Below are 23,071 nucleotides of genomic sequence, written 5' to 3' on the forward strand. Positions count from 1 at the left end.
AAAAACGGCCTTCACACGGGATGATCCCCTTAAGTCAAGTAAAAATAATATATAGTATAGGAAGACTGTATTAGGATTCTTTGCGAAGTAGAAAATTTTTACAGTTGAAAAACGAATGGTTTTGGTGGTTTTGTCCCAAAGTATCTTTCATCATCATTTCTTAGATGAATCATACTGCCGAATATAAGCAACCCAGTGAACTAACGTTACCAATATAAACAATTTCTCATTTCTGTAATTTGAATTTATTCAAATTATATCCTTATTTGTTGTTATAAAAATTGTCTTAACTAATTCATAGGAAAAATAAAACTGTATCCTTACATAATAAATAATCAGACAAGTTGTGTAGAACTGCCCTTGCAATATCACACCCTTGAACACTCCGATTTCGTGCTGTACTTTATTTCATCGTATAAATGCTCCACACTTCCTTTCCGGGTGTATGGTTTCGACATATTGTGGACAGAGTAATCTGAGCTCACGCCACTGTACTTACTTTCATTGGGACTCGTTTTTACAGCCTTATTATTCGAAGGTCGATCGTAAAATTCGGGAACTATGAAAGAGAAGCAAACGTATCCTTAGGAGCATGTCGGTTATAAACAAGAAAAAACATAATTTATAGGGAGCAGTGAATCCATTGACATTTAATCTAAAAACAATTCCTTATGCTATAAGCTATTTCTTCGTAAATAATAAATTTGTTATTATGATAATATACTATGGTCCCTTCGTATGCACATTTCGAGAAAATTAGTAATCCAATTATACTTTTCTTTCTCTCATAACTATCTAGTGTTAACGAATGTCCCATAATTAACCCCCCTTTCCTCTAACTTGCTAGGGAATGGGTGATGATTGAGGATTTTTTATCAAATAAAAGCATTCTAAAGAGAGCACTTGAAATAGTAGGCTGACATTTGTAGAGAACCGACGTGTCTACAAATTGATATTATTAATAAAAATAATTCAAAATTGAAATTAAATTAACTTTTATCAAGAATATAAAAAGATATTTATATTACTTAATTAATAATATATAATTTAAAACTTAATTGAAACTAATTTACTTTTGAATTGTTATCTAACTTTCTTCGACTACTTTTGCAGTCATGGAGGAACCGGGCTGCCTTGAGGGCGAACAAGTTTCCGGCAGCGAATCTGTCCGTATGGAGGACATAGAGAACAGTAAAGCTGACGATACGAGAGTCAGCGACAACGGTGGCGATGGAAATGAAGAGGGTGCTAACCACGCAAGTTGCAGTAGTGAAGATGGAAAATTGGGTGAGTTTCTGGTCTATGTTTCCAAAAAATTAAAGAAAAAAAAACAAAACTCAAGAGAAAATGTTAAATATTGTAAAAAATAATGCAAGTACGAGTGAAAATTTAAAAAATGGTCCGACTGGGGATACAATTAGCACCCGAAATAAAGAAAAGGTGGAAAGGGTGCCCCCATTAATGTTTATAAATTAGGTGGTAGAGATTTAGCCACTCTACTTAATGGGAGCGCGGGGCTCTCGAATTTTGTTATTAAAAAGACGGGGGCCGAGAGAGCTCAAGTCAAATGTAACAAAATTGCAGATTACAAAAAAGCACGGGAGGTCCTCGAACGAGTGAAGGCTCCTCACTTCACTTACACTCCAAAGGAAAAGAAGGTGCAAACTTTCCTTCTGAAAGGCTTGGATGTGGAGGAAGAACCCGATGAGGTGCTCAAAATGCTCCGGGAGACGGGAACTGAGGTCAAGTTCCCCTCAGTGTCACGGTTTAGTACGAGGAGATCCGTTTTGGAAAAACGAATTCTGCCGCACTTCTTCGTGCAGATAAGCTCGGAGACCCGGGGAAGCAACCTGATCGGCATCAAGTCGCTTAATTACCAGGCCATTCGTTTTGATCGCCTGCTAAGGGGCGAAATAGTCCAGTGTCGAAGATGCCAGCGCTATGGTCACTCGGCAGTGAACTGTCAAATGACCTTACGATGTGTAAAGTGCGGGAAAGACCATACCGCAGCCGAATGTTCGCTGACTAAAGCAGATGGCAAGGAAAAAACTTTCTGTGTCAACTGCGGAAGCGGAGGACATCCGGCTCCGTACCAAGGATGTCCTGCATTCCGCAATGTTAAGGTCACAAGGCAGCAGGCACCGAGATCGGCCCAAAGAACGAAGGTGTCAGCGGCATTGAACGGTGCCGTCCCTTCGGCACCAATCGTCTCGGGGATCCCATTTGCAGAAGTAGTTCGACAAGGGGAAGCTAACAAGCCCCAACAAGATGCAAGTGGCGGGATGAACACCATCCTCAATAAAATACTAACCATGTGTGAAAACATGCAGCATACGCAACACGTACACAATACAAGAATAAATAGCATAACAGAATATTTACACAAACAGCATGCCCGCTGCTAGGTCTGCAGTCACAGCGGTACCACTGGATGGTCTCCAAATCATCGCGATTAATGTGAATTCCATCGTAGGAATCCATCGAAGAGCGGAGCTCCTTGATTTCGCTGCCAGACGCTGCCTGACATAGTCTTGATTTCAGAAACCTACCTCAATCCGAGGCATTCGATAACATTCAAGGATTTTGAATTCGTGAGGAACGATAGACGAAATTGTGATGGGTGAGGTGGTACCGGAATACTTATGGGTCGCCATTATCGTTTCAGGCATATTAATAGGCCTGAATTTGAAACCTTTGAGTGTATCGAAGTCTCATGTATTCTGTTTTCACTGCCTAGAGGAGGGAATTTATACATTCTGTCAGTTTATGCAGTAGGAAACAACCGAGTCAAGTTCAAGGAGGAATTCCATTCTCTGTTTACGATACTCGAACTGAATAGGCTGCATAATTATTATATTATAGCTGGCGACTTGAATGATAAGCCACAAACAATCCTAGAGGGGTATTCCTCAAATCTTGGATAGAGCAATACCAAATAGAGTATAAATGCGAATTATATGGGTCAGAGAGTCCAACCTGGCCCAGGGCAAATTCCTATCTGGATTTGTGCATTGCTGACGCGTGCTTGAACTTTAATTTTAGGAATCCTCAACGGAAACTACAGACTCTTCCTTACGATAGCGACCATAACGCTATTCTTATTGAAGTTCTGTTTGATGGACGAAGAGTTCACCTTCTGCCGATGGACAGTGGCGTCTACAGGCTGAACTTTAAACAAACAAATTGGAAGAAATTCCAAGAGAGGTTTATTCGGGGATATCGAGAGGAATGCCCACCTCTTGATGGGGAAAAGGATGGTACAATTGCACCAGGTGACAGGAATTTGAGCAACGAGGAAATACTTCAGTATCTTCTCAAGCTGGAGAACTTGACGCTGGAAAAAATTGAACAAGTCGTCCCTAAGATTAAACCTCGCAATAATATGGAAAAAAGTGAAAAGCCTTCCGCTCACAAAATCTATCGGAGATATGGGGACTATCGTCATCCCATATTGGTTGAGTTCAAATCATTTTTAAAGATTGCACGGGATTTTATCCGTCAACATTACGTAAATGAAGGGGACTGCCAATGGCGGGAGAAGTTAAAGGGTATTTCATCAAGCGATCCAGATTCCATGTTTACTAAGATAAATACGTTATTCCGGAAGAAGTCACGAATAACTGTACCGAGAATTAAAGTCGGTGGCAGCGAGATACAACACCCTTATTGACTCAGGTATAGACACGAATAGTGTAACTGCTGATGCGCAAGGCAATTACATCGTGATGGATGATGCTCTAAAACTCGAACTTATAGGGGAGCACTTTGAATCGGTGCATCGGCCCAGAACGGACTTAGAGCCAACGCGACTTTCGGAAATTGTAGAACGAGATGTCCACAATTTCAAATATAGCCTTAACGGCACCACAGTTCTCCAATTTAGCTCTTCGTTGCAGGCTGATCTCATACCGAGTGATAATCTGCTTGATTACTTTGTCTCATGTGTAGAGTTAACTTCCATATTCAGAAGAGTAAACAATAGGAGATCATCCGGTATGGATGGCATTCCCAACGTGGTCCTCAGGCAAATGGTAAATTCCAGACATTGCCATTCGTAATTATTGCACTTTGTTTAATAATTTATTGAACAATTCCTTCTTTCCAGGACAATGGAAGAAAGCCCGAGTATTCCCGATTTTAAAGAGAGGGAAGGATTCATCCAGCCCTCAAAGCTACCGCCCAATCAGTTTGCTGCCTAACATCAGCAAGGTGTTTGAGGTTTTGGTATTGAAAGCCTTGAACGGGTATATCAAGAAGAAGGAATTATTGCCGAACGCGCAATTTGGATTTCGATCTGGACATTCGACAATACATGCAATAACGAAGGTAACGTCTGATATTTGCTGGCGGATTAACAATGGTGAGTGCGTAGGCGCTTGCCTTATAGACATGGAGAAAGCCTTTGATACCGTCTGGTTGGATGGACTGATTTTCAGGCTCCTGAAGAATGAGTTTCCAAGATACCTCGTAGCGATGATGTGTAGTATGCTGTTTGGCAAGTGCTTTGTCATTAAGGACGGAAATCGCACTACTAGCAGAGAATTTCATGTTCTGAATGGATTACAGCAAGGGACAGTGACTGCGCCTACACTTTTTGCGGTATTTGCTCAATTATTCAACTCTTTCGATTTTAATAAATCTTCTAAAAGGTCGTTGGTTGCCTTTGCTGACGATCTGATTGCCTACACGGCACACAAGAAGGTAACTGAGGTGCAAGTTGAACTTCAGAAGATGTTCAATGATATTAAGTTCTTCACGAACAGTTGGCGGATGAACATCAATGCGCAAAAGTGTGAAACGATTCTGTTTCGAAATTCCTTAGCGTATGCCAGTAGGAACTTGAAAAGGAATTGGAGAGATTTCCACATTGTCGCGAACGAGGATAGTTCTGAGCGCATTCCTTATAAAAAGTGCGTTAGATACCTGGGTGTGCGTCTCGACGAGCGTCTCCGATTTAACGAGCACGTTAAAGTCGCGCTAGAGAGCGCTCGCAAGGCATTCATGCCTCTTCGAAGACTCTTTTATGCTCCACATCTTAGCCGGAAGGTTAAGATTATTTGCTATCTTACTTTGGTTAGACCGATGCTCACCTACGGGTGTACTATCTGGTTTAATTTGAGTGCTAGCCAAATGGAGAAAATAAGGATCTTTGAAAGGAAATGTCTGCGTGCTTGCACGGAGCTTAATAGGACTGCTTCGTCAAACTATGAGCACTATGTAACTAACGAAGTGATGTATGCAGCTGCTGCTGTGCCAAGAATCGACACAGTTATCGTCAGATTGATTCGGAATCATATAGTGCGATCTGCTTCGCATGGTGAGGATCCTTGGGTTTCGCAGCCGCTCTACCCAAATGATGGGTATTTCGAGAAAACTCTCACGATAGGCTTCATTCCTCCCGAAGCGTCCGTGTATCTTGACAGGAATGGTCTAATTCTTGATTCTGCCGGTGATCCGGTTATGTATCATATACATAAACGTGCCACGGACAAAAGGATAGAATACCCCCCGAATTTGACAGTGGGGGCTCCGGGATTCGACTGGAGATACTCCAGAGCGAGAGCAATTAATATTAAGCGGGATGAAAAAGAGAAATCCTGGTACTGGTGGCTGCAGGATGCCGGTTAGCGGTGGCTGTGCTCAGTTCTGCCATTTGTTTCTTGGTGGGGCTTTGTTAATATGTACATATTGAACGGGTGCTGATTTTGCCTCCAGTTGTATAATAACTTATACGTTATTATTCTTTGTTTCTTTGTAAATATTAGAACTGTTATTATTATCTTTTCTGACTATGGATGTTATTGTAAAAAAATAAAAAAAATATATAATATTAAATATATAATTATGATAGTTTGAAGCACAATAATTTAAGTTAAAAGTATCTTTTGAAGCGATAAAACATTTATTACTTTTATATTTCTTTATTTGCCACTAAGGCCAAGTGAATTCTGTCGGGTTTTTGACGATTTCCCGACAACTTATTGTAAAATTGGATTTTTATTTCTTACTGTTTCTCTTCTCTGCCTGTAAATTGTTATTCGAAAACTTTGAGAGCCCACAGTGGCCATTAGATTTAAGTTATTTTTGTTATTTTAAAAGATTGTTATTGTTACCTATTTTTTAAAAATAAAGATGATTTTAAAAACCAAAACCAAAAAGAGCACTTTTGATATCCTTTAGTACAAAGAACTAATTAGGCTTTAGAAGAGAAAGGCGAGGCATCCAAATCCAAATCCATTCCAACTAGCTTAGCACATAATCCTGGACTCCTAAAATGAATCAATAAAGGATTCATTTTTTTATTATTTTTATTCACGTGATGCACGGGAGAAAACATTTCTTCATTTAAATTACTCCAGAAAAGATCCCAAAAAGGTTACATTTCCCTTGCACTCCACACTCCAACAAACTCCTCAAAGCCAAAATCTACCCCGTACGCTTGCGAGTGGTAGCCAACAACTAAAGACAGCGAAGCGCCGCCTCGCGACTGCGAGTGCGTTAAGTCTAGGGTATACGTGTAACACCCTAACATTACTTCCGAGATGAATCTGCTATAGATATGCTGCTGTACAGCCGCGGAGAGTGATGTCTTCGATAGTATGATCATATAATCCCCACTTATAACAGCTCGCTACCTAACTTTGCTTGGACCCCCAAATTTATGGTAAGTAGCCCAAAGGCGGTCCGAGACAATAATGGCTTCATGTTTATTTGAGAGCCCTTATGTTTCACAAGGGCCAAGCCTACATTCGGAAAAGTGAATTTGATCTTTGCCAGCCGACCTCAAAAGAACAAAGGAGATGAAAAAAGGAGAAGAAATATCAGAATAAAAGAAGAAGAAAATACTATCTTTGCGACAAAAGTAGAAAAGGACGTCTAGCTTAGTTGGGATAATTTTACCATAGCGCATCCTTTCGTGACGACGGTCTAATACAATCAACTTGGTCCTCCAGGTTTGGGGGTTCAAAGCGATGGGTCACCAAAAAACTAAACATCATGTACAGAAACAGGATAAACAACCTCGGATAGGATTGAATGAATAATTCGCTCTTGGATTCTGGATTATTAGTTCACTAAACAAACTTTTGCTGTCCAAGACCTGCTCCATCAGGTTAGGGAGTACAAGGTTTCTTTTCAAGGGGTCCAGGAAACGAATTAGAATGACTAGAGATCGAAAGTGGGAAGTTGCTAGGGAAACGTGAGTTTGGAGTCGCTTCGTCTTGAATAGGGACTTTAAAGTAAATATTATCTACTTCAAACTTATGTACCAAAGATTATGTGCAGTTCACATCAAAGAAAAGTTTTTCTGTTATAAGACTTGTCAATATACAGATCTTAAAAGAACAAAAAGATTTTGAAGTCGAAGAACAATATCACGATAGTCTGGAAAGACTGTACGATTCTTTGCCTCCACATGATGTCAATATCTTTCTCGGGGATTTCAACGCGAAGATTGGAAACGAGGAAATACATTGCGAATGACTGGGTGGCACAGTTTCCATGGTATACCAAATAACAACTACCAACGCTGAGGAACAAGCTGTGACCTCAACCGTTACTATTTCCCCGAATTTCACGAGGAAATCTATAGATGACACGTGGTATGACCTAAAACACGCTATCAAAATAACAGGGGAAGAAGTGGTTGGATATGAATCCCGGCGGCGGAGAAATTATAGGTTTTGTGATGAATGCTAAGAAGCAAATGACAAGGAAAACGAGGCATGCAGACAACATATAGAACGAAATACAAGGACGAAAAGGGAAAATTACGAAAATCTCTAACAAACAGCTAATAAAATATTGAGGAAAAAGGAACAAAATATTTTGAGGAAATATTGAAGAAAATTCACGATAATTCCGCGAGCAAAAACACAGGACCAGTCTATAAAGTGATGACGAACTTGAGGCGGGGAAATCTAATTTTAAACCACCTTTTGTAAAAACAAAAGCGGAGCAAACACTAGAGCGAAAGTGATTCACCTGAGAGGTGGGCATCTTATTTCAAAGCACTTCTCAGTTGCTCACACGCAACTCAATCACGAAAAGTCACATGAATTAGGGTCGAGCACAATAGGAATATTGAGCCGCTAACATTGGAAGAAGTAGAGTCAGCAATCAAATGTCCAAAAATGAATAAAGCACCGGGCATAGCTGCACCCAGCTGAACTTAACAAACCAGGGAGTGCAAGGGCCACGAAAGCTATCCATAATTTGGTTCTTTCCATCTGGAACTAGGAACAGATCCCGCTAAATTGTGTTTGATATGCCCTATCCACAAGAAGATCACAAGTTAACATGTGACAAAGATAGAGGCATCTCACTGCTTTAATCTTCACTAAAATTCTACAGAGAAGAATTAGACTTCTTGTTTGCACGATCGGTATAACTCTATATCGATCGCGGATATCTTCATTTCAGACTCGATCATGGCGTGTTACCCACTGATGCAGCATAACTTCTTCATCTCTATTATCATAAGACGCATTCATTGTCTTTTATATTCGGCCAACGCTCAGAACAATAGAGGTTGACACGGCAGACGTTACAAAGAACGCCACTTTATGCAGGTTGCACTAATGCGTGAAGCAATTTCTTCACTGGTTGATAGCATGTATCCAGACTCTTTAAAGTGGTCAGTTCTCGGCAGCTCATTGCCACTGATCCTGATAGTGCCTGTTTCATTGGAATCGGTCGCCAGAAATTCTGTTTTATTCAGATTCAATCGGAGACCGTGTTGCATGAGGTGATTATTATCGAGCAACTTGCGTTAGAAGCCGATAAAACAAGTAAAGGAGATTTTCGGACTGCAAGTTCAAACAGGTCATAAAAAAATACTGAGAATTAAACGTAAATATCCGTTAAATATTCGTGAACTTTAAGCAGGTATATGATAGTATTGACGGAAATGTAGTACACTGTAATGCTTAACTTGGGAATTTCAGCATACCTGGAGAGTTTTACCAGAATGACAATGTCCCACACAATAGCGCAGGTCTGAGACAAACCTTGCTTTAATCCCAACTAGGAGCTGTGCTACCACCTCTACTTTTCAATCGGCAACTGGAGTAGGTTATACGAATGTTTACTGTGGACACAAAAGGCACGCTGCTCTTTGAGTCTTCTCAAATTGTCGCATATACAGATGGAAATACTTCGATAAAACAGCAAACAAAGTTGGCCTACTAACTAGCTATAACTACACGAAAATTATGACGCAAACTTGAAAAATGGTACCTATCAGACAAAATACAATGACTGACGAGGAAGTGGATGAAATAAAATCCCGAATTCTGTTCGCGAGCAGAACCTTCTATTCGGTCCTTGCTGTTGATTTTAAAAGCCAATTAATGCACAGAAAAGCAAAGTATTGAATATACAGGGTGCGGCAGCATAACTTCCTTTTTTAAAATGCGCGCCACTCAGTTAGTTGATGTCATAGCGGAGCGCTAGTGATCTCGTTCAAGAGGGGATACTGTAAAGTTTTGTCCCGATACGGTTCAGTCGCCATCATGCGTTGGAATAATGAGGAGCGTGCCTTTGCCGTTGAGGTTTACTTTTCAAGCGGATATTCGGTTATTGCAACACAGCGTGCATTTCGGAATCGCTTTAATTTAGCCCCGTTGGCTCCCGTCCCAGACCGCAAATCAATTGTTACATGGGTCACTACATTCAGATAAACTGCAAGTGCGACAAAAGGAAGAACAGGAGTCCCTCGGCCCGTTAGATCACCTGAGAACATTGAAGCAGTGAGAGCGTCAATGTTGCGATCGCCACGGCGTTCTGCGCGCAAACACGCATCTGCCCTTGGACTATCCGATCGTTCTGTGAGAAGAATTCTTCGTGATGATCTTCATTTTCATCCCTATAAGATGGCGATAGTGCAGGAACTTTCAGAACGTGACTTCAATTCTCGGATGAACGCGTGTGAGCTTCTTCATGATGTCGTTCCCGAGGGTGCTATTGTTTTTTTTAGCGATGAAGCTCATTTTCATTTGTGTGGGTCGGTTAACAAACAAAACATGCGCTACTGGGCTGACACCAACCCTCGAGAATTGCATCATAAGCCTTTGCATTAATGACAAACGCCAGAAATCGGTTTACGCAATGTATGGAGAATGGGGGACGTCACATAACAGATTTGATCTTCAAAACAATGTAAATAAAAACTTTAGACATGTACCTACATTATAAAAAATAAGTAAATATTTTCCGAGGCATACAATAGTTTTTATTGAGTTTTGAAAAAAGGAAGTTATGCTGCCGCACCCTGTACAAAATGATAATAAGACCTGGGTTATGCTGCGGCATGGAAGCATGGACCCTAACACGTCTACATAGTCAATACCTTCCGGAAGAATAATTGGAACTAAATGAAAGGATGATCAATGGCGACGATCCTGACCTCTCCAAATCAACAAAACTTCGGAAATTACAATGGGCTCTCACCGTTCAACGTATAGACCGCAATCAACTACCTAAAAGGGTATTCGAAGGGAGAACAGAAGACCGGTAGGAAACCCCGTAATCGCTGGGCAGATTTGCTTGACAAAGACAGCGCATCACTGCTCGGATTTCGAAATTGAAGGACGTGATCAGTGGATCGAGATAGGGGAAGAAAATAATCCTGAAAGCTACAAGCATGAGTTGCAGCAACTTTTCATCGTCTTCAACGCCACATATGATAGCCAGAGAGAATTCGGCATCCCGATGAAATTGAAAAGACTAACTAAGCTGATCCTCACCAATGTACGAGGCCGGATAAAAGCAGCAGGATCACTCTCGAGACCATTCTATATCAAAAACGGCCTAAGACAAGACATTGGAAGGGCTTCCATGGCCCTCTTCAACCTGGCCCTAGATAAAGTGATTCATGATGCAGCTGTAAATGCAAGAGGCACCATCCTCTTCAAATCCATCCAACTACTGGCCTACGCTAACGATATTGACATTATGGGAAGAACAACTCGAGATGTATAGTCTACCTTCATCCAGATCGAGCAGGGGCGCGAGATCTTGGGCTGCACATTTATGAAGGTGGCAGCGCCAAAAGCCAAGGAACGAACAACATCGAATCACACTGGTGAAACCAAGATAATGAAGATAGGAGACTACAACTTTGAGACCGTTGATAATTTCTCCTATCAGGTTCGAAAATCATAATGGAAAACGACTGTGACGTTGAAATCCGTGCACGATTGTTGGCTGCCATCAGAACCTATTTCAATTTACAAAAACTGATTCGCTCGAAACGTCACACCAAGGTCTTTCAGTCCAAGGCTATGATCTTGCCAGTCCTTATATACTCCTTGGAGATTTGGGTTCTTAGCAAAAAAAATTGCGAACTCTTGGCCGCGTTCGAGAGAAGAATTCTCTGAATTTTTGACCCCCTAGATGAGGATGGGCGCTTCCGTAGCCTACATAACGACGAAATCTATGAACGGTACCATGACTGTCAGGTTGCGGAGAAGATCCGGCTCAACAGGTTACGGTGGGTCCCGCTCGGAAAGTCTATAGGGCAATATCTATGAATATCTATGGTAGAAAAAGAAGACGAGGCAGACCCTGCCTGAGATGGAATGATGGCGATGGTCAGGACGCCAGACAACTTTTAGGGATATCGAATTGATGGGCCACTGCCCAAAACCGGGATGCCTGGAATTCCTTACTAAGACAGGCTTAGACCGGATACCAGATGCTGCGCCGTTGATGATGATGACTGTACAAACCCGCGAGGATTCTTAGAAAAAAGTTTGGATACTGGGTGATATTTGAATGATACCGTATTGTTCTCCGATAAATCAAAAATCAATTTACCAACTAGATAGCCGCAGTGGCGCAGATTGATATTTGTATTGAATATAAAATTGAATCGAAGGAAAGAAACTTTTTGAAATCTAATTTTCACTATCGTCAATTACTAGGGGTTTCGTCGAATATGTTGATAATGTGTCGAGGAAGCTCTGTGTTCCTATCTGTGTTGTCTGATGTCGCGATGACAAGACGTGGACTATTTATGACGTGATTCAGAAAAAGCCATTTACGACAAATTAGTTGCTGGTGAACTGACTGCTTTATGAAGTGGATTGCAGTTAGCGCTTTGGTGTGCCCCTTTGTTCAACACAACTCAAAACTATGACTCTTATAGGCGGGCAAGGAAGTAGAAACTCCAAGAGTTCTGAATCCGTTCTGAGTAACAGCCCATGCAATTCGCAAAAGGTATCAACCCCCTTACACCACCACTTCCTGAACAATTTCAATGGTCTCCGTATTTGCCAGTCTTAAATAGTTCTGCACAAAAATCAAGTCGTGGCTTCACTTTATTTGAGAGTGTCTATAGTAAGGTGATTTCACTTTTGCTCGAAGAAGTAATAGGTAGCTGTAAGCTAGTGGCATTTCATCTATTCAACATAGCAGTGGATAAGGGATCTATTTAATTCATCTGGTCCAGTAAAGGAGCATGTCCTCTGAGTCTACATGCCTACTCACAAAACTGCAATAAACCAACCCTAAAGTGTATCAATGGAGCTTTCTTTCGGAGCAAAAGCTCTTCGTTTCCGTAGGACCAGATGAACCTCGGGTGATGCTTCGTACAAAATCCACTTCAAATGAGTTTCTTGTAAACTGGCATCTGGCTATTTTGCGCGAGTGGGGAACCATCACCAAATCTTCACACCAAATCTGCGTGTAATCATCAATCTCAAACAGTTGTGAGCTTAACACTTGCGCAGACTTAAGTGTCATGATAGTGAAATTGAGGCAAAGTCTGACTGTGTGGAAACCCTATACTCCACTATGAAATGAACAGCAACCGCTAATTTCAAACAGGAAATAATTGATGTGAATTTTTAACCCCTAGCATACATTGAAATATGAAATTTCCCCATCTTCTTCCTAAAACACTTACGTAATTTTGACTGAACTTTTAAACGTAGATGTACCCTTCCTTTGGTTTGTGATAAGTATCACTTCCGTCTTACGTTCTGTAAGCGATAGGCCTGTATTCTCCAGCCAAAACTTAATGTCATAAACTGTTCCATTGACGTACATCTCAACTTCTTTGAGGAGGCGTGCCACGACTGTCAGCCCAATGTCGTCAGGAAACCCGATGGTGGTCACGCCAGTAGGGAGGTCTAACATCAGCACTCCATTATACAGAGAGTGGTCCTAGGACGGACCCTTGTCGAACTCCGCATGTTTTTTGGTATGATTTACTTACTTGATGTGAATATCAGCATACAAGTCTATCAATTCAAAATTTAACAATAATTCTCACCAGGTACTGACCTCCGAATTTAATTAAGGCTTTTAGTATTTTGCTCCATCTGCCGGAATTGAAGCCGTTTTTCATGTTAAGTGTTCTCACTGCACAGCATTGCCCTCTTCGAAGGCCACTTTGGCTATGTTAGCAACTTGGCTAACGGCATCGGTCGTAGATCTTTCCTTTCGAAATCCAAACGAGTTCTTAGAGAGAGTAGCTTCCTTTACGGCAATCGGAAGTAATCTGTTTTAGAGTATCATCATCATCATCAACCGCGCAACAACCGATATCCGGTCTAGGCTTGCCTTAATAAGGAAGTCCAGACATCTCGGTTTTGGACCGAGGTCCACCAATTTGATATCCCTAAACGCTGTCTGGCGTCCTGACCTACGCCATCGCTCCATCTCAGGCGCTCAGGCCTGGTCTTCGTTTCCTACTATAGATAATTGCTCTTATACACTTTCCGGGCTGGATTATCCTCATCTATACGGATTAAGTGACCCGCCCACCGTAACCTATTGAACCGGTTTTATCCACAACTTGCCGGTCATGGCATCGCTCGTAGATTATCCGTTCGAATAATTTGCAAGTAGAAGTAATAGTGGTCTGTATAATGAAAGTTTTTTCAGAGGTTTGTCGAACATATTTGGCGATATATTTACTGCTGCCTTAAAGGCTTTATTAGGGCTTTATCCAAGCCAGGAGCCTTATTTTCTGCTATTTTGTTGGCACTTTCTAGGACCTCTTCATCGCTTACCATTGGAATTTCGACAGAATTCAGTTGGAATTATCCAATTATCTTAAGCCTGTTTGACATTTTGTGGGAAAAGGTTCGACACTATCTCGTCTAGGAAGTTAGGGCAAGTAATCGATGAAGAGCGTTATTACTATAAATGTCTGTCCGTCTGTCACACCCGATTAACTCGGAAACAGCTCAACTGATTATCACGAAATTTGGTGGGAGGATGTGGTCTATGAATCCCTTCACATGTGGCGCCATTTTGCGCTGAGTTTGAGGGAGGGTGTATCTTGGCCCAAAAATACACCCTATTCCGATATCTGATCCAAAAAAGGTAATAATATTCTATTATTATATTTTAGAAATTTACCCGAAACCCCCTTTGTTCTTCTTTTAAATACATGCGTTAGTGTAAAGGATAACATAAGGCATAATCTTATGAAGTTTGACTGGTTCAGCGATGAACGCACGGTAGCCACGGAATGGAAAAATGCTGCACACTAGGCAATGCTCCATTCCCAAAGAACCTGGACACGCACAGAGACCTATTATGAACTCCGTCGAGTGTAGAAGCAACTTCACAGACAGGGAAAAGAAGCCCGGGAGAACCAACACGCCCATCAACTCGAAAAGTGCATGAAGCAACCACACTACCCGCGAAAGTTGCACCAGCAAAACAGGAGTATAAAGCCTTGGTGGCAACGTCACCACCAAAAACCTAAGCAGCATCGCTTTTCAAATGAGAACAATAAATATATGAGACTATAACCTTAAACCGCTGATAATTTCTCCTATCTAGGATTGAAAAACACAACCGATAATAGCAACGCCGATGAAAGGGGAAACCCACAAAGCCTTTTTCAGACGTGAAAACTGAAAAGGGAGCAAATGGTTCTTGAGATAGGATATTTGTTTTTTTTTTCACCAATTTTCTTCCCAGTAAAGGAACTACTTTTTGAAACGCGTTTAATTTTATTTAAATTTTGGCTAACAAACCACCTCTCAAATAAAAATAAACCAATTGAACCCTTGCGTTTTATATCCACGTGACCAACAGAAAATGATGTTATTCAATACACATAGAGGCCACATATTTTCACCAAACGTCATGGCAATTGGTTTAGCCGTTTCCGGAAAAATCTAGAGTGGCGGACAGAAAGACAAGCAGAGTAAAATATAATATAATGTACGTTAATCGCAAGATAAGTTACTCTTCAGAGCAGCCCGACTTCATGACCCTAATTCGTGGATCTTAAAAGCTTAAAGTCGTCTCTTTGCTAAGGTAAGTTTTAGCAAATACTCGCATAGTCAAACGTTATCAATACAGGTTTAAATATAATAGAAATCAAAGATAGAAAATAATACCATTTACCGTAACTTTGCCTCGTTAAGTTCTGCGTAAATGCAGGTAGATCTGGGAGCGGTTTTGCTAGCACCTCGTCCTTCGTCATTCCTCCATTTCCATCAGCTCCTCCATTGTGAGTTTGACTCTGCATTTTCTTCAAACGTCTTCGATAAAGCACCAAAAATCCAACACTACATGCAAGAATGGCCATTGAAAATATAGCAATAACCACCAGAACAGCATTTACGCCGCTATCCGAATTAACTCTGTAGGTTGCTTCCTTGGAATCCATCTCAGCCCCATACGAGTTCACGTCTTTTGTATTATTTCCTGTTGGATAATTCGTTAAATGATGTTGATGCCAATTGCCAGTCACATGTATGATATCCGAATTGCCTGTTTTCCGGATCATTGGATTGTGCCTATCAACAAAGGATGTTCCTTGCCTCTCATGGTCTACAGGGACCACTATAGTAGCTCCAGCCATGGCGTCGTTTGGTTTAATTACGATGACTTCATGAACAGTTTTAATTGTTGTCACTTCCATTAAAGCATTTGGGACAATGACAGTCACGGGAGCTATTGTGCTGGAATGGTTCAGATTCTTTGCTAGTTTGTCAATATTTTCGGTGAGATTGGCGATTGACGAGTTTAGCGTTTCAATGATGAGGGATGTGCTATTTGTAGAAGGATGAGAGGCTGGTACCGTTTCTTTTTGCCTGGTTTCGGGTGTGTCAGCTGGGAGTACTCCATCCTCGGGGATGCATTCTCCTGTCGCTGGGTCACATCTTTTTGAACTGCACTCGCAATGATTTTCGCACTTCGCTCCGAAGAATCCTTCGGAACATGGCTGATCACATCTGAAATTGATAATATTTATGTGTAACACTAGGTGGGCTAGTTTGATGTAGAAATTAATTCTACAAAATTGATGAAACAGAATCGAAATCAAAAGTTCTAGCGTTGAGTTTCTCACAAACTATTTTCTACTTACTGATCTCCTAACCATCCATCCGTACATCGGCATTTACCTGTCCTATTATCGCACAGGGCTCCGTTTCTACATTTACAAATGTACCTACATCCTTCACCCCACCGTCCATGCTGGCATCCTGGGAACTAAGAAGTCACGAGTCTAAGAATATTAACGGAAATTACAATGCTCATACGATGTGTACAATGTCGTCCAATATAGCCCGGATCGCAATGGCATTCGTTGGGGATATGACAGACGCCTCGACCACAACCTCCTCGGCATATAGGTTTGCAAATGGTCTCATTACCCGATGTGATCTCCGCATATCCTTCGCAGCAATATTCGATGGATTTTGTCTTCGTTACGTTCTAGAAGAGAATTTTCGGGTGAATTTAGTTTAATGGAATTAAACTGGTAATTCATGCAAAGCATGGCAAATTACAACTAAAGTTAGTTTATTGTTGCAAAGACACATATTATTTATTTATTATGTTTAGAATGCATTTTGCTAAGGAATGCTACGTCATATTTGACAATTGAAAAAAATTACGTCCTTCTTGTTGTATTATTCACCACAGTCGTCCTGATCGAGGTCAATGCCAGCACGTCTTTAGTTGAACACATTCAAACCATAATAAATAGTCTAAATCTATGCTCATGTTGGTAAAATCAGGTGGTGTCGGAGCCCATTTTGGTATTCAGATCAACCGTGATGATCAGGATGTCACCTTGAGCTGCATGTATCATAGTTGTCCATTGAAAGCCTCCTTAGCTACTGCAACCACAGTCAGTCTGGTGCAGTTGTGGCAGCCAGATTGCACGGTCAGAAGATTCACTTACGTGTTATTGGTTTGAGTGACCATAGGGCATGAGTAAAAAATAAATTGCAAATGGTTTACCGGAATTATGCTATCCTAGGGAGGCGCACATAGCTGGGCACACGGGCAATGAAAATTTTCTGTTGTATGCAGTCAGTTGCGACGATACGGCGAAAGTCTCTGCAGACGTGTTCAGAATGCAAAGAACGTGAGGAACCAGCGTAGTTTAATGTTGTGTTTTGCGAATTATAAATAGGAACGTATAACACCTGCGAACTGCATCGGTGACGCTGCTCCCAGGTCAGAGGTAAGCGTCTGATGAGTTGCCTTTGCCCTTGTACGAAACTGTAAGTTGTCATCGTGACCTTTTAATTTTTGAACTTTGGGTGGCAAGCCTGAAAACAGGAGTCTGTAGACCAAAAAGAGTGGGGGTAAGTTACTCTCCCTTTGGTCCGGTTCGACAGTAAATCGATGTGGACTTAGAACCCCTAATCCCTAAACAAAATTTTTTACCATCAATTATTAGTGGAAGAGTCAATGTGCACCTCGAAATCGACAAGTTCCTGCCCGAGGAGCACAAGTGATGCCGAGTAGAATCAAAGGGTTGCAAAGAGTAACTCGGTAGAGGATAAACGAATCTGTTAAATTGCTTTCACCAAGGCTTTTCACAAGGTTCGGCTTACCTGGCTAATCGGTGTCCAGGATCTGTATTGCATTGATCCAAAACTGAACATTTTGTGACGACAGTTTCGGAAGAGTAACACACCACCTTGTCAGTGCATTCGTCTGAGGTTATCAGTGTCTCAGAGCCGTATACGAAAATGGTTTGGTTTAGTTTGACACTAAACCCTCTTTAAAATATACTAAATAAAAACAGAGGGTATGGTTTCGCAATCACTTCATGCACTGAGATGATACAAAGTTGTACGCTGATACTAACAACCACCTTTGGAGCCTGTTTGCGGGTAGTAGACATGTTCAGCCGTAATATTAGTCTAGTCAAATGTCGAGTCCAAGCCATCCACAAGGGTCATCATAAGCCGGATATAGCATTGGGGACCTTAACATCCAAGCATTGACCGAGACAAACTTTTACAAGTATCTTTTTAAGAATTTGTGTGAAACAATACCTTACTGAAATCTATACAATGTCTGTCTGTCACACCCGAGTTACTTAAAACTGCTGAACCTATTTTCCCATATATGCAAATAAGGTGTACAATTTCTTTCACCGAGAATAATCGTGTGGAGTATCAAGTGCAATGCCTTTGCGGTACTTTCTGAAGACGATATTAGGTTTAAAAGTACATAGTTATCGTTCCCATGCTTGTAGTTCTTCTAAATAAAAATAAAACTAGGTAGCTTTCTAGTACTGAAATATACAGTACTTAGTACTTAAGCTTAAATACTGAGAGAGAGAATAAGTAGCTCTCGAAATACGTATATACTAACTATTGAAATATATTGTAGTAGGAGGAAGCTACCTAGTTTTATTTTTTTGTTAGATATTAGATTTGCTATTGGTTGCAAAGAGGAGGAGTGCGAGGGTCCGAAAAATGTCAGTTACTCTAAGTATACGTTCGCAGCAACTATCCTACCCAAATAGCTGACAAAAAATAATGTTAATAATAGTATATTTCCATATTTCTTGTAAGTGCATTTTTTAGAAATAAACCTCGAACCCCCCTTTAGGGGGTCTTCCAGTGTGTCGGTTCCGAGAAATCGTTTTTTTTTGGCATCAATTGTATCTAGATATTGTGTAGAATATATTGGCAAAGTGATTTTTTGATATTCGGAGTCAGTCGGAAATTAGAATGTTCGACAGGTAAAATGTCACATGCCAGGTTTATGTCGACCGCCGTAATAAAGCGCGTATTTATCGGTCCGAATAACGTTCGAATGACTAATGGTCAGTTAAGATTTTATGGTTAAAAATCACATTCTCCTTTTTAAATGCGTTTTTCTCGAAACTGCATTTTGAAAATACGCTGCCACCAGAGCCCAAAATCTATCCAACGAAATTCTTTGAAATTTTCACGACTTATTCAGAGCATTTTTCTTTTTCTTCAGCCTTTGTCCCGTTCACAAGCCGGGTCGGCTCGTCGTGATCGGTTTCGCTATTTGGCTCTATCAAATGCCTGATCTGGATGCAATCTCGAGGCCCCATCCATCCCCATCCAGCGTTTACCATCGACGTCGATGTTCAAACCAATCTTGGCAAGTGAATTCTCGTTAGCGCGAATTACGTGACGAAGATGCCTCTCTCGCAATTTTTCCATGATCGGTGCAACCTCATAACGATCGCGGATATCCTCTTTTCGGATGTGATCAAAACGTATCACGCCATAAGTTCAACGCAACATCTTCATCTCTGTTACCGCAAGGCGCCGTTCATTGTCTTTTACAGTTGGTCAACACTCAGAACCATTGAAGGTGATAGGACGGACCACATTGCGGTAAATTTTAGATTCGAGACGTTCCTTGATACGTTCATCACAAAGAACACCGGTTGTGGAACGTCACTTCATCCAGGTTGCATTAATGCCTGAAGTAATTTCATAACGCAGTTCTCCATTGGCTGATAGCGTTGACCCGAGGTATTTAAATCGTTCAGTTCTGAGCAGGTCACTGCCGCTGACAATGATTGTACCTGTTTCGTGGGGATCAGTCATCAAAAATTCAGTTTTGCTTAGATTCAATCTGAGACCGTGTTGCATGAGGCCATCATTTCATTTTTGGACAAGTTGATCAAGATCAATTTTGCTATTAGATGCTAGGAAAACATCATATTTCTACGGTTTGCAAACTAGGATAATTGCGATTCATCCGGTATTTTTTTTATTCATTAAAGAAGCCTTGAAAAAACACCAAAATTTACAAAAAAAAACAATTTAACAAAACCCCAAAAATGCAGCTTTCAATATTTTTTAATAATCCTAGTTTATGAACTGTGGTTAAGTCCACATGTTAGAAAGCCGGTTTGCGTTTTTTCTTAAAGATGATCAGAGCGCCCTCTAGCGCGGCAGCAGAAACACACTTTTTTCGGAGATGAGTGTATCAGTTGTTTTTTATTTCAATAATGAACTATGGGGCTATAAAATTTTAAGGGCTGTAAAAATTACTACGCATGCTCAATATATTAATAAATATATGGTGAAAAATTCATATTCGTGTCTTTATCCAGTTCATCACAGACAATTTTTAAAAAAGCGAAGAAGCAGCCTTTTTACAGGAAGGCACCTTTAAGTTTATTTTAGAATCATTCAGTTGTGTAGTAATAAAGGCTGTACTATAGAACACGATACAAATTTAGCGGAAATCTCAATATTACTTACAGAGTTATATATAAAGTTACCACTTTTGCGCAAATTTACTGCACTCTAAGACGTGGAATGCCAGTATCATACTAAAGTGAATGGTCTGACAACTAAATGCATAAAAATTACGAGCTAAGTATAAATAGGGCAAATGCCTACTCAAATATTCTTATATAAGCAACACACAGCATCTTTCATATCTGAAGGGTTTCGCTTCCGGTTTCTCAACTTATTTTGCTTTTGTGCGTGCATAGAGATGAAAAAGCTTTCAAAGACACGTCTGCTCCTGCGGGCGCGTTTGGGATGCGTACCCACGAAAAAACGATCCCCAGTGTCTGCAGCCCCTGCTCCACCCTCCTTTAGGTTTGCCTCATTCAGCAACTCCTCCCATATTTTCTCGATTGCGGAGGAAACAGTGAGCTAGTTCTCCGTGGACCTCAGCATCTGCGCAACTAAGTTCTCCGGGCTCAGGTTTGTGCCTAACTCTCCTCCCCATTGCGAACATTGGACAGTGAAGCATCACATGCTCTAGATTCTCTGGTATGCCACCGCATCTTTGACAATTCGGTGAAGTCACACCCCAATGTTGGGAATAAGCCTGTGCGTCATTCATATACTCGTTCTATGTGTATTGCCTAAGATTGTTCGACTCTGACCGTGCTACATTCTTAGTCTGGCTTTGCTCCTCCGCACGTTTTGTATGGTACAGCACCCTGATTTCTTTCGGCAGAATAATGACAGGGATCATCCTTGCCACCACTAGTACTGCCTTATCAGATGTAGTCCTAAAAGCACTGCAAACACTCGAAGCGTCAGCCAGTAAACCGAATTCACCTGCATTCATCTCTAAGAGTTTGCGAGCGCCTTTGCCAACACAAGTGTAACGCAGGATGGATCGCACCACTGCAGTTAGAGGCAACCTCCACCAGTTTTTTGGCCCACCAATATTCGGCAAGACACGGTGGCACTGGTTGCCTTTTAGCATGCATACTCGAGGTGTTCTCTAAAGCTCAGTTTAGTGTCGATTATAACCCTCAACATCGCATGATTCCGCCACTTCTTGGGTGATTTGGATGGCTTTTTGTCCAGCCCTACCATGCAGGGTTATGTCGCATTTGAGCCTCATTAAAAACGTGCCGTCCAGCTGCGCTTACCACTAGGCATTCTACGAAAGCTCGTTTTTTCCAATTTGATTCGTACTTCCTGGAATTCTGCAGGGAACCAGTGCTTAACTGAAGGATGGATTACTGTACGAATTTCTGCACGGTGTATGGAGCCATTGCCGAAATTCTCTAGAAAGAATAATATAAGCGCGCTGAATGTATTCGATATCCCTTCACTGACATATACATTCGGAATATCACTCGATCTGGAAAACGTTCAGTGACGGACACGGGCTACTATGTCCGAATTACAAATACATCCCCCAGAGATGAAGAGCCGATGAAGCAAGGTTTACGTTGCGGCGTAAGTTGATTCGTTACATGCTTATTTTTACAATAAAGTGTAGATGGGTGCCTTCTATGCAGCTGATTGTAAGGCAGATTGCGGCCCCATTCCACATAGCTTGGTGGATCGACCTTTTAAACTTCTGAGTGGGGTGAAATCAGACCAAAAACGGATCAGTGAATAAAAGTCAAAGGCAATGCATGGTAAGCATGCGAATTGTCTGGTAGTCGTTTGTTTATCTTCATTTGTGTGCTTAGGAACTATTTGCTGACATAAAAACGTCATCATTTTGTTTCCGGCTACCTTGTTATGGCGCTTTTGCAATGGCGTAGAAACAAGAATGGGCCGATGCTTGGGTACATGCCTGGTTTACCGATATGAACCGGAGGCGGTACTCGATAGTTCTGATTACGGTATTTGTTGAGACCAGGGACTGTATATTTTAAGGAGGATCATCCGAGCTTAAATGCTTGGCACTTAGCGCTAATTTTAAGTAAAATCTGACATCTGCCGAGATTATGATAATTCGGAAGTAGTACTGCAATGGAAGTTGCCCTGCACCCTAAAAGAATTATTGTGCTCCTTTACTGGTATACCTGTTGACCACAGTACAGAGTACAGAGACACAGTGCCGCTAGAAGGAGAAGAGAACTCTCCGATGTCTCATCATTTCATATAGTTTTGGCCCAGAATGCTGTGAATATGTCGTCGAAGTTTTCGGTCAAGTTAGAAAAGGTGAGAAGACTCAATTCCGCTCTTGAGAAGCGTGCGCACATTCCAAAAAAAAACCATAAACCGCCGACAGGCAAAGGACGAATCCATGAGATGAGGTTGCTGACGAGCAAACTTTTAACCATTTTAGTTTGCGGCAAACAGGGAATAGTTTCTTCTTCTTTTTCAGCCTTTGTCCCGTTCACAACGGGATGTTATGCCAGAATCAGGTTTGCAATTATTTGAAGGTTAAGCAGTTTTCTTAAAACGTTATTTATATTTCTCCATACCTTCTACTGCGTTCCCCTATCGAACTGATTAGCGTTTGGCTTGCTTTACGCATCTTCAAGAAATATCAATAAAAAAGCTTTTAGCCCTAAATTTATTTAAAAGCTTAAAATCAAAGAACCTAAAGATATGCATTCGAATGTCAATTTTTCCATTTTTTAGCCAAT

The 23,071-nt window shown here is 41.1% G+C and overlaps 1 protein-coding gene across 2 annotated transcripts in view; it reads right to left on the reverse strand.

Moving 5' to 3' along the window:
• Positions 1-272: 272 nt before the first annotated feature.
• LOC119651809 overlaps positions 273-23,071 on the reverse strand; it is a 69,172-nt gene continuing 46,373 nt past the window's right edge. The window contains exons 2-5 of one of the 2 annotated variants that reach the window (XM_038055599.1): positions 16,515-16,689; positions 16,340-16,457; positions 15,373-16,205; positions 273-559 (exon numbers count right to left, since the gene is read on the reverse strand). In XM_038055599.1, coding sequence (XP_037911527.1) covers positions 369-559; positions 15,373-16,205; positions 16,340-16,457; positions 16,515-16,689 — 1,317 coding nt within the window. In that variant the 3' untranslated portion in view covers positions 273-368. Of the gene's footprint in view, positions 560-15,365; positions 16,206-16,339; positions 16,458-16,514; positions 16,690-23,071 lie in introns of both variants that reach the window. The other variant, XM_038055600.1, reaches the window with a different exon arrangement.

The sequence above is a fragment of the Hermetia illucens genome, chromosome 3 (assembly GCF_905115235.1).
Source record: "Hermetia illucens chromosome 3, iHerIll2.2.curated.20191125, whole genome shotgun sequence".
NCBI classification, from domain to species: Eukaryota; Metazoa; Arthropoda; class Insecta; order Diptera; family Stratiomyidae; genus Hermetia; species Hermetia illucens.